This window comes from Chelonia mydas, chromosome 7 (assembly GCF_015237465.2).
Source record: "Chelonia mydas isolate rCheMyd1 chromosome 7, rCheMyd1.pri.v2, whole genome shotgun sequence".
In the NCBI taxonomy this organism is placed as follows: Eukaryota; Metazoa; Chordata; order Testudines; family Cheloniidae; genus Chelonia; species Chelonia mydas.
The window spans coordinates 9,401,929-9,416,357 of NC_057853.1; the positions used below are offsets into that span (position 1 = coordinate 9,401,929).

The following is a 14,429-nucleotide window of genomic DNA, read 5'->3' on the forward strand; positions in this document are numbered from 1 at the left end:
GCTCTAGTCAATTTTTGATTGTGTGTGTGTGTGTGCTAAATTCTGTCTTTGTACACATGAGCGGTCCAGCCGAAGATGACAGAGGAAGTAAGGAGAACAGGATTTGGTACTATGTACTTTAGTGCAAAAACAGTACCGCTGTGAAAGCCATCCACTTTGTGACACCCTTTGGCTCGCTCTTGAGTGCTTTCAATTAAGAGGGGCCAAGTGTTTCAGGAGGTGTATATTTCATCTTCTAAACTGCCTTCCTTAACCCTTTCTGTAAGAGAGATGCATTTAGAAGAAGGAACTCTAGAAAATATCTAATGAGCTTCTGTCCCAAAATCAGCAGGCAGATTCCAACATCTTACAGCAAATCGCTGTTTTAGTTTGTGCACACTGAAAACTGCAATGCCTTGACTGGGGAAGATGCAAAAGCCCTTATCCTCTTAGGAAACTCCAAGTTATTTGTTACAAACAGACGAACTGGTAAAGTTTAGCAATGACTGCTTTTGTGAGGTGACAAGGTTAACTACTAAATTTGTACATAACTTGGAGCTGGTGTACAGCAATTAATCAAGGAATTATATTCCACTCCATTTCAACGGCCCACATGGAGTGCTGCATCTGTGATGTGATACACACACACACACCCCCAAATAAAAAAAGAGAGAGAGAAAGGAGAAATATTTCCTCTAATAAAATCCTAATTATTTTGTTTTGGAAAAAAAATAATATATGGAATGGACTTGGGTTTCAAACTACACAATGCATTATCTGACAAATGAAGGACCTTTCAAATCTTTAATGCATACATAAAGAGGAGGAACTATTAGCTATGTCCTGCTCTCTCCCAATCCTACACACACACAAGTTCTCAAATCTAAGTACACGAGAAGTCACATTAAAGTCAATGGGCCTACTCACATGCATACATTTAAATGTGCTAAAGTGTTTGAAGAACTGGAGCCTATGTCATTTCAGTGTTTTTGCATTATCCAACAATATTGTTCTTTATTTACCGGCCTTTTCCTATAATTTAAGTTGCAACATTTATAAACAGTGGGTTTAGAGGATAAATGCAAGTTCTGGAGTATAGGAGAAGTGAGAACATAAAAACAGCCATTCTGGGTCAGCCCAATGTTCCATCTAACCCAGTATCCTGTCTTCTGACAGTGGCCAATGCCAGAGGTGTCAGAGAGAATGAACAGGACACTGCAATTACGGAGTGATCCATCCCCTGTTGTCAAGTCCCAGCTTCTGGCATTCAGAGGTTTAGGAACACCCAGAGCATGGGATTGCATCCCTGACTATTTTGGCTGATAAAAATTGATGGACCTATCCTCCATGAACTTATCTAATTTTTTTTTTAAGCCAGTCATACTTTTGGCCTTCACAGCATCCTCCTGGCAACAATGTCCACAGGTTGATTCTATGACATTGAGATTTTTATTATCTCACCCTTTCCTAATGGTTCCTAACATTCTGTTAGCTTTTTTTTAATGCTGCAACACATTGAGCAGATGTTGTGAGAGAACTATCTACAATGATTCCAAGATCTCTTTCTTGAGTGGTGACAGCTAATTTAGACCCCATCATTTTGTATGTAAAGTTGAGATTATGTTTTCCAGTGTGCATTTCTTTGCATTTATAAACACTGGATTTCACCTGCCATTTTTCATCCCCCAGTTTTGTGAGATCCCTTTGCAGTCTGCTTTGGACTTAGTTATCTTGAGTAATTTTGTATCATCCGCAAACCTTGCCACCTCATTGTTTACCCCTTTTTCCAGATTATTTATGAACATGTTGAACAGCACTGGTCCCAGTACAGATCCCTTGGGGTCTCTCTTCACTGTGAAAACTTACCATTTATTCCTGCTCTTTATTTCCTATCTTTTAATCAGTTACTGATCCATGGGAGGACCTTCCCTCTTATCCCATGACTGTTTACTTCACTTACGAGCCTTTGGTGAGGGACCTTGTCAAAAGCTTTCGGAAAGTCCAAGTACAGTATATCCTTTGGATCACCCTTGTCCACATACTAGTTGGCACCCTCAAAGAATTCTAATAGATTGGTGAGGCATGATTTTCCTTTACAAAAGCCATGTTGACTGTTCTCCACCATATTGTGTTCATCTGTCGTCTGATGATTCTGTTCTTTACTGTTGTTTCAATCAGTTTTCCTGGTACTGAAGTTAGGCTTACTGGCCTGTAATTGCCAGAATCACCTCTGGAGCCTTTTTTAAGAAAGCTCTTTTTTAAAGAGCTCTTTCTTGAGTGGTAAAAATTGGTAAAATTTTCAAAAATTGGCATTACATTAGCTTTTCTCTAGTCATCTGGTACAGAGTCTGATTTAAGTGATAGGTTGCAAACCATTTAGTAGTTCTGCAATTTCTTATATGAGTTCCTTCAGAACTGTTGGGTGCATTCCATCTGGTACTTATAAGGGTGACATAAAATTGCTAGCTAAGCTGTTTTAATGCTCATTTTCAAACCCTTGTTTATTTACTGAATTTTCCTACCTGTATTATATGGTGCTTGCCAGTAGTCACATGAAACTAAAACCAATTTGATGTGCTGATACACCTTACAAAAATTTAGTAGTGCACCTGCCCTTTAAAACACTTTAATACCAGACACTGTGGGTTTTTTTACCTCATTAATGGTATTTAGTACTGATTTCCCTCAGTAAAAAAGAATTACAGCTCAGTAATATTTAATATTAAACTGCACATGTTTAGATTTCACTGCTTTTTTAACAACTTTGTTTAAATAGGTCAGAATGGAAGCCAGGTAGCTAAAAATACTTGAGGAGCAGATCCTTAGCGGGAGTAAATTGCGAGAGCAGAATTGACTTCTACTGATTTTGGTGGCATTATGACACTTTACACCAGCTGAGGTTCTACTCTAAAGTAGTTTTTCCTTGGAACACTGGAAGAGCTCAGCGACAGGGTAGAACTAACAGAACATCCAGCAGAAGCAAGCTTGAACATTGTAATTAACAAGCCGATCATTTTCCTTTATGACTGACATGTGACATCTGGAAAACATTTTCAAAGGCTTCAGATTTTGAAAGTGGTAGATCATCAGAATTTTGGGCACACATGTTCACAACCCCACAAACACCTGATGAGATAATAGAGAGAGGTTATAAATTAAGCAGAATAACTTGTTTCAGGCAGTTACTTGTATGTGTGTATTATAAAAATTGAACGTGTGTTTGTGCATATGTTTCTATTTGTGGGATACAGCCAAATATTTTGAGTATATCGTTGTAATATCTATTTTTTGTAGTTCTAAAATCTGCAGTCTGTTTTATTGCTGTTGTTTCTTCATTTTCTCTTCAATCCTCCAGCTGTTAATGCAAAAATATTAGATGGAATATATTATATTAGGAAAAATATAGATGTAGGGATTTGCTATATTAGAATTCCTTCATGTTACCTGCCCAACATCAGGGGAAAGGGCAGCTAGTTCATCTGTGCATGTTGTGATTTTTAGCTTCCCTGTGCATATTAATATCTGAAGAATCAATATTTCGTATTTCTGAATTATTCTAGTGCCTCACCCGCAGAAGCAGTTAGCATACAACGCCTCAAAAGCTGGGGTCGTAAAATTAACACAGACATTAGGAACTGAATGGATTGACAGGGGAGTAAGAGTCAACTGCATTTCCCCGTAAGTACAATGTAGTCTCATTTTATAAAGTACAGAAAAAATGAAATGTTATAGGAAGTGTTCACTGCTCAAATTAAGAAAATCTAGGAAAACAAAGTTGCTAATTAGCAGGTGGATTGCATCCCTTTTTATTTTGCCTTCTGCTTAACAAAGGTTTAATCACTATAACCAAAGTGTTCTCCATGGCTGTGTATATTGAGGGATCTGAGAAAAGGTTTTAGCATTTGATAATAGGTTTTCCAATAACATGAAGGGTAATTTTTCGCATTTCTCTTCCAGATGAAAAATTTCCTTAGTTCTGTCCAAGCCTTCTGTGGTTTAAGAAAAGGCTTTTGACACTTAATAGACAATGCTTCTCCTTTTTTTTTTCTTTTTTTCTTTTACTTCAGACAAATATACAGACACTTTAAAAGCTGTATTGTACTGCTGTAATTGAGACACCATTCAGCTCTGGCAATTACAGGATTTTTAGGTGTAATTTTTTCAAAAAATATTCATTACAAGTTACATTTTACCTAATTTTTGAAATCTTAAAGATGTAGGGGGTTTTGGGTTATGTTGTTTATTTGTTTTTGTTCTTTTAATAACACGAAGCAAAGTTTTTTTTTTCCCCTCACACACTTTTTCTCTTTCTCTCTCTCACACACACTCTTTATTATACAATTTTCAGTGCAAGTTAATACTGAGCAAAAACTCAAGTGGATGACATTAATTGGGAGCGGTCAAATTCCATAGACCACTGAAGTCAATCAGAGTAAGAAATGCAGAATTTTAACCCAGAAGTTTAACTAACTGGTATATGCAATAATGAAAATATGATGTACATGAAATTAAGAAAAACAAGTTAAATATTTTAATCCATAAAGTGGAGAAAAATATCACAGAGTTCAACTGAAAATATCTTTATTTTGATTCTATAAATTCTTTGATTTACTTCTGTATGCTGGCTCTGTTTATTATTATTTATTTATTTATTTATTTATTACTACTACTAATAAATGTGATTCCATTCTTAGCTCATTGCAATCCACAGATTACTTAAATAACATCCTATTTCTGAACTAGGATTTACTCACACCAGTACCAACAGCTCAACGTTGCTGATCCAGTGTCTAGGTCTAGTGACTCTACACCAGCTTCCAGGGCCAGGAGGACTGAATGAAGTTAGCAAAGCTGTAGCAAGAACTGGCAAGGCACAGCTAGTGTTAACAATAGAGGTAGGAAGCAGAGAGGCTTTTAGCTGCAATGAATTAATTTTTATATACAGGTTGGAGCTCCTGGGGCCCACCAGAATCAGAAAATATTGGTCATGTTTCAATATACTTTCTGGCTGAGAAATATATTGGTACCCTTTATTAATATAGCTGGAATATTAGTGTCACATTCAGAATAACCGGGGTTAAAGAGGCACTTAAGTTATAAGCTTTCGGGTGTTTAAAACTTCCTGCAAAAATTACCCATTGGGCTGAAATTTCTGCTGCTTGTTAAATACACTTATTTAACAAGCAGGAGAAATTTCAGCTCAATGGGTAACTTTTTTTTGCAGGAAATTTTGCAGGAATGAATATATATACATATAAAACATTTTTGCAGAGAATATAGTAAAACTTCATGTTAGCTGTGAGTTGTCTGAAAATGGAGAAAAGGTATTTTGATGCTTGGAAGGGAAAAATCCGTTCAGAGGATTTTCTTTTTCTATCATTAACCAAAACTGGGTTTAAATTTAATAATTCTTACTCATCCTAAACTTTTTGGTCCCACACCTGCAAACTCCCTCTATGTGGGAATCCCATTGTAATAAGGGAGACTTTTGTTCATTGAAGGCTGCCAATGCTCAGTGAGGAAAAGAGCTTTTGCTATACCCGAGGAACCCTGGTTTAGACATACTAGTTATGAATATTTGATAATCACATATGGTCTGACTGGAAGCCCACTCAAATCAACAGGAGTTTTTCCATTACGTTCAATGGGGTTCGGATCAGGCGTATATTGTCCATGATTTTCTTGGATTATTATTAACAATGTACCAAGGTAAGGAGCTCTTGATACATACATGCTGGCACCTGCACGTACCTAAAACACTGCATGTTGAACTCAAATGCACTTATGTTCTTTTCAATGACTGGATATTCAAATTCATTTCTCTGCTGACATGGAAACGTGGAATACATATTTCAGTCTCATTCTGTACATTAAAGAAAGGTTCTGGCGTGTCCACAGATATGTTCACACAATCCCCGTGAGTCAAATCTTCCAGTCCTAGCTCACAATCTGATTTTGCAAGGTGCTGGGCATCTTCTGCTCCCATTGCACTCATTTTTAAGTGCTCAGCACCTCACAATTTCAGGCCCGGTTCCTCTCTGGGGCAATTGGCCCACTGATGATGCTGAACGCTTTGCTGGGTGGAAGAGTGAGGGTCTGGCCCGGTTTCACAGATCTACCTGAATGCTGAAGTGAACCTGGCATATAGACTTTATTATAACATGCAACTATTTCAATAAAAGGACCCCATGGAACCCCAGAAATGTGCACATAGGCCTCAGTTCAGCAAAGCACTTAAGCACATGCTTTATTTTAAGCAGGCAAGTACTCCTGCTGAAGTCAATGGAACTGCCTGATGCTTATAGTGGAGCACTTGGGTCCCAGTTCAGGAAAGCTTGCAAGCACAAACCTGAGTCCATCCTTCTTCCTGAATGGTGATGTGTTCTGGAATCGGGGACATGCTGAAGTGCTTTGTTGGATCCTGGCTATATCAGTGTCCTTATATCTCCACATAGTCACATCTGACCTCGAGCGTTCTTTCAACATGACAACATTCACTCTTTTTTTCTTTTCCTTTCTTGTCAGCTTTCATCAATTTATTTTTGTAAATGAGCATATAAAACATAGCATCGGAGCAGTGCATAAAATGTATCCGTGCATACAATGTTATGGCAGGGATTTTTGCATAATTTATTGAATTTCTGAATTCTCTTGCTGACCAGGTATCCCTGCCTCACATTTTATATAGTTCACCAGTACAGCCTCTTTCTTTTGGGGAGGGATACTGAGGATGGGGGGAGTTGGAGAGTGAGTGAGAGAGAAGTTCATTCCTAGCTTGTAGATTCACAAGGCATATTTTCTTTGGATCCAACCCAGATCACAAATAGCCAATGCGCTATCCAATTGGCAGTGTTAAAAACCTATCAGCCCTTGACATTGCATGCCAGAATCTTATGAATATATTATATTTTGCTCTCACATGATATTATTAACATAGGGCCTCATCCTGATACCACTGAAATCAGTGACAAAATTCCTATGATCACCAGTAGATCTGTCCCGGATACTATCAAAGTGAGGGGAAAAAAAATAAAAACCCCACATTAAATTAACCCATCTTCATCAAGAACAGTAGACACAACATACAATACCTAATAGCTGCTGAACTGGAAAGATAAGTGTTAATGTCCCATGAGAATAAAATATTGTGTGTTGATTGATTTTGCAGCTAAATTGCTAATTATGTAAAGTTAAATGAATCATATCCTTAAAATTTATTACTTATTTTAGTGCAAAGAACTGGCATTGATGCTACATGAAGGTGATGAAAATTGGAGCATTCCATAGCTGGAAAATTGCAAAATATTTCAAGAGAAACTTTTAGTAACTCCTTGTGTCTCAAATGCCTCCTAATTGGTCACATTGTATGCTGGGCTAGATTCACCCTGTCTTGGGCCACTTTTAATTTCTGCCCAGTCTCCTGGTGGCAGGAAGCCCAACTAGAGGAGAGCTGAAGCAGCATTAAATGGTTGCATCTTCTCATTTGAGGATCTATGGGAGAACAGCACATCCTCAAAACTGGACGAAACTGGCAGGTGAGAGGGCAAGACCAGAATGAGAAATGGATGCAATTATTCAGTTGGGCAGCAACCACTGGGGCTTATGTAGAGTCCAGGTAACAACTTACAGTTGCCTTCTTGCAGCTGAAACCCTGAGGGACAGTAGGGGTAAATTCTATCTGTGACAGTGCCCCCACTTAATCAAGCTGCCTTGACAATGTTAGCACATGCATTAATACAACAATCAATAACATATGACATTTTCTGTTTAACAAGTGATAGAAAATACTACAAATATGCAACGTGGCTGAGTAGACATTATAAGAGAACCTTTGCTTTTTCGGGGTGTCCTGATTGCGTGCTTGATTTTGCAAATTTTGAATTGCATTCATACCCCTCCCCCCAAAAAATTTCATTCTAGTTTGTTTTTAAAGGGGGAGAACTTCAGACTGGTACTCTATTTGGTTAGGGCAATTTGAGCTGGAGCTTGAATTCTAAGTTCCTTGAACAGCAACTGTGGTCAAAGCTGGGTAATCTGAACCCTAGTGAACCAAAATTCTCAGTCATCTGGGGGTCAGATGTGTCCCCTGAAGTTTGATTCGAAGCCCATATCCTGCGGAGCTTCTGATTTGCATAGCAACACAGTAGGCCAGTCCTGTAAGCCTGGACTAATCAGCTGTGCTAATCAGTGCTCTCACTGGCTTGCTCATATAACACTCTCTGTTGTCTTTCCCCTGAAGACCTTGTCAGCAACGTCAGTAGAAGCTAACTGGCCTGAGTTTCCAAACAACACAGGTTCCACATGCAACTAACACCATCTCTATGCATTGCTATTTAGCCTCCTTGACTAATAAACTCTGCTTCACCAGCAGAATGTGTCAGCTCCTTGCTCTGTGAAGATTCCAAGGTGCCTCAAGCTTCTTAACCTGGATCCCATGCAAGCGCCATCACCCATGGTTCCAGGATATTAAGATTCTCAAGCTTATGATCTCCTGCTACATCTGCAGTCCAGGGCACTACAGAGCCTGTCATGTTATTGGATAGGTGTATGGAGTAGGAAGGAGGAACCATGTGCAATGAAAGAGGGGCTGAGCTACTGTCTAGACTAGAGGCAGCTATAAGATGCCCAGTATCTTGAGTTGGTCTGAAAGGAGTACAGGAGGTGGTGAAGCAAATCAAAATTTCCGCATGTGCCCCAATTATGGAGGGTGTGCAAACCACTGCTAGGGGAGTCCACACACAAAAGTAGTGTGAGATTGCAGCACAGGAAAGAGCTAAGCACCACTGTATCACCCAAAGGCTTCCCAATTAAGCTGCATTACTGTCCCCAATAAGCAGCAGTCATTGCTGTTAAGTATCTTTGGATTTAAACGTAATTCCTTGAGAGAGGTCCCAATTAAGTGGATCTCCTGATTAAACATTTTCTGATTAAGTGGAGTGTACTTAACTCATTCAAATTAATAACTCATATGAAAGAAATCAAGTTACACCGAGAGGGAAGGTTCCCTGCCCCCGCGCCCCCCCCCCCCCCGGCTCATATGGGGATTGAACACACACAATTCCAGTTAAGTGATTTTTTCCCCACTCTCTCTCATTGTGGAGATGCTTTAGGCAATTTTATTTTGTTTTTGTTTTTTAATGTCTCAAATTGTTCTATGCATCAACAATGGAATACTGATGTTCATGTCTAACCTTAAGGAACCAGCAGTTTGATAAAACATTGACATGCAACAGAAAGTACTGATAGGCCCAGCACAGCATACTAGATGAGGTAGGGAATTAATGCATTGGCACTTGTCTTTGCTGGAACTGGTTAGAAGCCAACTAAAATCTGCCTAAAAGGGTTCTACAACATTAAATTGCCCAACTTGGCACCAAGCCTTTCCCAGAAGATGTGTACGATCAATGACATGCTTAATATTTATAGTATCAGTATGTGTGTTTGCAACTTTAAGTTGTGTGCTACATCTTTTTCTCTCGATAAAAATTGCCTGTGATATTTTTTTTCATCAGACCTCTTGAAACAAAATTAAAGGAAGGGCAGCTGAAGGCACTGGTTCAATGATTTATAGTTTGCTCTGACTATATTTAGTCTCCATGTTATCTGTCTGAAGTTGGTTGATGAATATACATATATTATTTTTCTTAATCTGGGTCCTCTTCTTAGTAAAACAAAACCCTCATTTAAAAATGCCAGCGTTCGCTAATTAGGGTATCAAAACACTATAGAGGCATGGAAACCTAGAACCAGATCCTGCGAATGTTTGCCAACAGATATAGTGCTTGGTGTAAATCAAGAGTAACTCTATTGAATTCAGTGGATAGACACCAGTTTTACACAGGTGTATATCAAGTGAGAGGAGGATTAGGACCATAGCTTTCACTTCTGCAACTAAAACTCCGGTTTTCTCTCCAGAAAACCAGTGCTAAACAGGTGGGAGGGAGACTGTGCTTAGGAGAAATAAGTAGACTGTCTACAAGTTATACTGGAATTTATTCTATTTTTATATTACTATGTGAGAGCTCAATCAATTTGCCCTTGCTCAGCATTTCTGAATAGTTATGGTTTTTATTGATAATTAAAAGCAAATATAAAGCTGGTATTTAAAGTGTGTCCCGTTACTAGAAATGGAAATGTTGGGGGTATTCTGAATTCCTTCCACCTAGTAATGCGGTAAATCGAAGATTTCAGGCTTCATTTAAAACAAAAGGTAAATCGCATACCCAGAATCCAGTGTGTTTCTCAGACCTATTTCCTTGGAAGGATAAATTGGGATGATGAAGTTTCAGAACAAAACGGTATTTTTATACTTTGTTCATTTCATATTTATCACTAGCTTGTTTGCTAATTTTCATTTGCAAGAGGCAATTCTTCCAGCTAACTGGGTGCCTCAATGGGCCACTGATTTCTTTGAAGTGACAGTCTGTAAATATGCATAAAAAAGAGATGCAATTAGCGTGTGTGGTTCAGTGCAGCCTGATTTCATTGGCAAGTTTACCCACAGTGTTGATAAGCTACATTATCTAGAAAATTGGCCACTGAAAAACAGCACCTCTGATTGCCAGCAAAGGTTCCAGATAACAGGGTGCCGAAGAGAAATATAATTGAGGTTGAATATGTTAACCAAGGTGTCACATGCTCCTTAGAAGCGCTAATTTATCAGCATGTTGGAATTTTTATTAACATTTGGAATGCATTTCTACCACACTAATGAAGTGGAATTGGCAGTTCAGGTTTTAGTTATTGTCGTTTCTGAGAAGTTAAATGTAATTCCTCGTTAGATACAGTTATGTAAATATATTTGTTCAGGGACTGAAAAAATGACACATTTCACAAAATACAAATATGTTGTTAAGGAGGAGTATGACAAATCAGTTCCAGTTAAAGTCGTCAAAGCCAGCCAAATATTAGTACTGTAATGTGCATTCTACAGTTTCCACTCATTTTTAGGGCATGTGAGGGAAATGAACTTAGCAGAGTTTTAATGCGTTCTGTAGTTGGCTCATTAATGTGAAAACAATCCAGCTTAGTACACGTTTTGTAACTGGTCATGCTATTTATTTAATGGGGGGTTATACTTGGCATATTTTGCTTAACTTTTTCCTTTCCCTGCCCCCTTTTCTTCTTAAAGTGAATTTAGTGCTGCGAAAGGTGCTCTGGATTTTGTTTTCAGTATTTTGGCGTATGGAAACTTGGACTGTTTTCAGTTTCTGAACTGTATGCAAACATGTTGTGTAACATTAGGCTGTGCATTGATGAAAAAAGAAATTGGTAAATGGAACACATTTCCAAAATGCAGAGACAGACTGGTTGTGCTCATTTTGTTTCTACGATATGTTTGTTTTCTATAGGAAAATGTAAATTGGGTATTCTGGTAACTAACCGAAGATAACGGGGCACCTATGTTAGCCAACGATACAAACGATGAGTGCTCTCTTTAAGAGGAAACCGCTAAGTCGATTTATCAACCGTGAAAGACAGGAAGGGACAACCATGATTGAAGTTTGTGTTTGTAACTCCTTAGCAAAGCTACATGATGTCTAACGTTGTCCAGGGGTGCTGGACCAATTTGTACGGTGGGGATATTGAACCAGACTGTAAACCCTGTATATGATGGAAACAACTTCAAGCCAGGAGATGGAGCAGCAGGACGACCGGCACCACTAGTTCCAGCACCTATGAAAGCTGGGATCTTACTTTATTATTTCATGGTTTTCTTTTCGAAGTGGCATTTTGTATTCCCGTCACTACTTGTTTTATTGTTATAAGTGCTACGTATGAAAAATGTAACTGTGTGTGTGTGATTTTTAGGGGAATTGTAGACACGCCACTCATCCATTCTGAAGATCTGAAGCCTCTGGTACAGCGCTGGCTAACAGATATTCCTGCTGGGAAGCTGGCTCAAGTGACAGACCTGCAGGCGGCTGCAGTATACCTGGCATCTGAAGCTTCAGATTACATGACAGGCCACAATTTGGCCATAGAGGGTGGTCAAAGCTTGTGGTAGAAAAGAACGGAGCAGCTTTCTTCGTTGTAGCACTTCTAATGCATGAGCACAAGAGTGGGAAGTAGACAGGAAAGAATCCTGATTCTCACCATAGTCTACAAGCGAAGATGCGCCCAAAGAATTCTGAGTTCCTCGCAGAATTGGGTTCTTTATATGTAAATAAAATAAAATAAAAATATATCTTTTCAAAAGTTTGTGCATAAAACACTTCAGAAAACAGATAAGATAGTTAAACCAGTGCTTCCTTGTTTAAAATGTTGTTTGAAGACCTGTCTACTCATCTAGTCTAGAAATAATTTTGTAGGAAAAATGTACGTAATCCTTTATTTTCACGAATTTTTTGAGACTTTACATTCTGCATTCAATCTTTGTGAAGTTAGTACTTAAAAGAATGTAGGTAAGTTTACAACAGGTAAGGCCTCAGCTGGTATTTAGTTTAACAGGGGGACATTTTTTTTAAAGCAAACATTAGTTGGTCTGTGCTGCATGCTTTTTTGGGGGTGTTTTTTATTCATGTTGTATCAGTGATATCTGTGAATTGTTTAACTTCCCCCCGCCTCCCTCCCGAATATTAAATGTGACCTCACAAAATAAATTGATTGCATTTGATCCTGAATGTTGCCATTTTATATTTATTGGTGTATTTTTCACAGTATTTTTATATATACACACACACACTCTCACTCACACACATACACTCCTCTGCCAGAAAATTATGTATTTAACAAAGAATTATGTTTTGCAAATACAATGGCTCTGATTCAAAGTCCATTGAAGTGAATGGGGACATTCATATGCTTAAATTAAGCATATGCATTCTTGGGCTTTTTTTTTTCCCTTTGTCAGGCAAAGGTGAGCCAAAGTTTTACTGAAACTTTTTTTTTGTTTTTGTAAAATTCCTGAGAACTGCAAGTTCTCTGATGTGAATCCGTAATAATTCCAATGATTAATGCAGTTACATCAGTGGAAAAACCCATATGGGCAATAGAATCAGGCTCATTGTTTAGAGACAGTAAAGTATGGCACAATAATAATGACAGTACTCTGCATTTATATTGTCTCCCATCTGAGGACTTTTAAGCTGAGCCTCTGTGATTAAAGAAAATTTATTTGCAAGAATTCACTTGCAAATCCTTGCCATTTGTTTTTCATTTGGCAGCCATATGTTACTGTAACATAAATAATTGCGGATGGATGTCATTACTTTTATTAGTACTACATGTCCACACGCTGGCTACCCATTATTGTGGTGAATTGCTATAATTGTTTCAGACTTGACATTCACCATCATGTTGTTAGCTATGTGTTTCGCCAATGTATTGTCATACTGGATAAAGTGTAAGAAGATACCTGTCTTCATTAAGGTTTCTGTGAGACCATTGATACTTAATAAATATTTCATGTTTCATGTAGATTCATTTTACCGGAGAGTGTTGATGTTAAGACTAGAGCTTGTTGGCTTGGAAAACTTGCCTCGTGTGCATGATCTACTTTATTGACAATGCTTGGCAAACTCCTAAGCTTCTGGAAAGCTTAATTATGGGAGCAATTGTCAAGCAAAACAATTAAGGACTTAAACATTTTATTCTTTTTCTGGGCTCACAAATTCTTGCCTTTCTATTAGCTCCCACACTTGCCTCATTCCGTGTCATTTTCTGGAGGGTTTTGTGAAATTCTCTCATCTCTCTGGCTGGCTTTTCATCCCAAGGTGCACACATTGGTGAACTCATCGGGAGTAATTCCAAGTGATCCTAGAGGGGCTTGTATATCATGGGTTGGACCTTTGGTGAACAGCTTGTTGCAGCTCCTACCAAAAGGGTAAAATAGCAAACTTCAGCTAATCTGAAGCACAAACCACAGTCGCCACTGGCGCTGTAATTGAACTCCTTGCTTTCAGTCTCAGCAGCCAGACCAAGAACCGAGTAAGCCGTGAAGACTGAACTAACCTTTCATGTCTAGAGATGGTCCCTCCAGGCTAACATGGAAGCATGTTGGTAAGTTATTACGGGAAGCTTGAATTTCAGCTGCCTGGGCGTTATCTGTTCTGGGGAGCGGAGGATTCAGAGCAAGATGGATACTCTGGGAATTTCACAAGCTACACAGTCACTTTAAAAACAAAACAAAATCCCAGACAACCAAAATGAGAGGCTGCATTTTTCAAAATTCAAATTCTCCCTTAATTAATGAGCTCCAGCTATTTGGATCCAGAGCCTGTCTTCCTCCAGTCTACTACCTTTCATGTTCTCCTTTTGAATGTGTGGGGAAGGGCAAGGAGGAGAGAGGTAGGGCATTTAGAATCATAGAAGATCAGGGTTGGAAGAGACCTCAGGAGGCCATCTAGTCCAATCCCTTGCTCAAAGCAGGATCAACCCCAACTAAATCATCCCAGCCAGGGCTTTATCAAGCCTGACCTTAAAAACCTCTAAGGATGGAGATTCCACCA

At 38.7% G+C, this 14,429-nt stretch overlaps 1 protein-coding gene across 1 annotated transcript in view; it reads left to right on the forward strand.

Moving 5' to 3' along the window:
* The window catches only part of LOC102930500, a 51,520-nt gene extending 39,486 nt beyond the window's left edge, over positions 1 to 12,034 (forward strand). Inside the window, exons 10-11 of the mRNA XM_043550984.1 lie at positions 3,540 to 3,657; positions 11,791 to 12,034. Of these exons, the coding sequence (XP_043406919.1) occupies positions 3,540 to 3,657; positions 11,791 to 11,986 (314 nt within the window). The 3' untranslated portion in view covers positions 11,987 to 12,034. The remainder of the gene's footprint in view (positions 1 to 3,539; positions 3,658 to 11,790) is intronic.
* Positions 12,035 to 14,429: the final 2,395 nt, after the last annotated feature.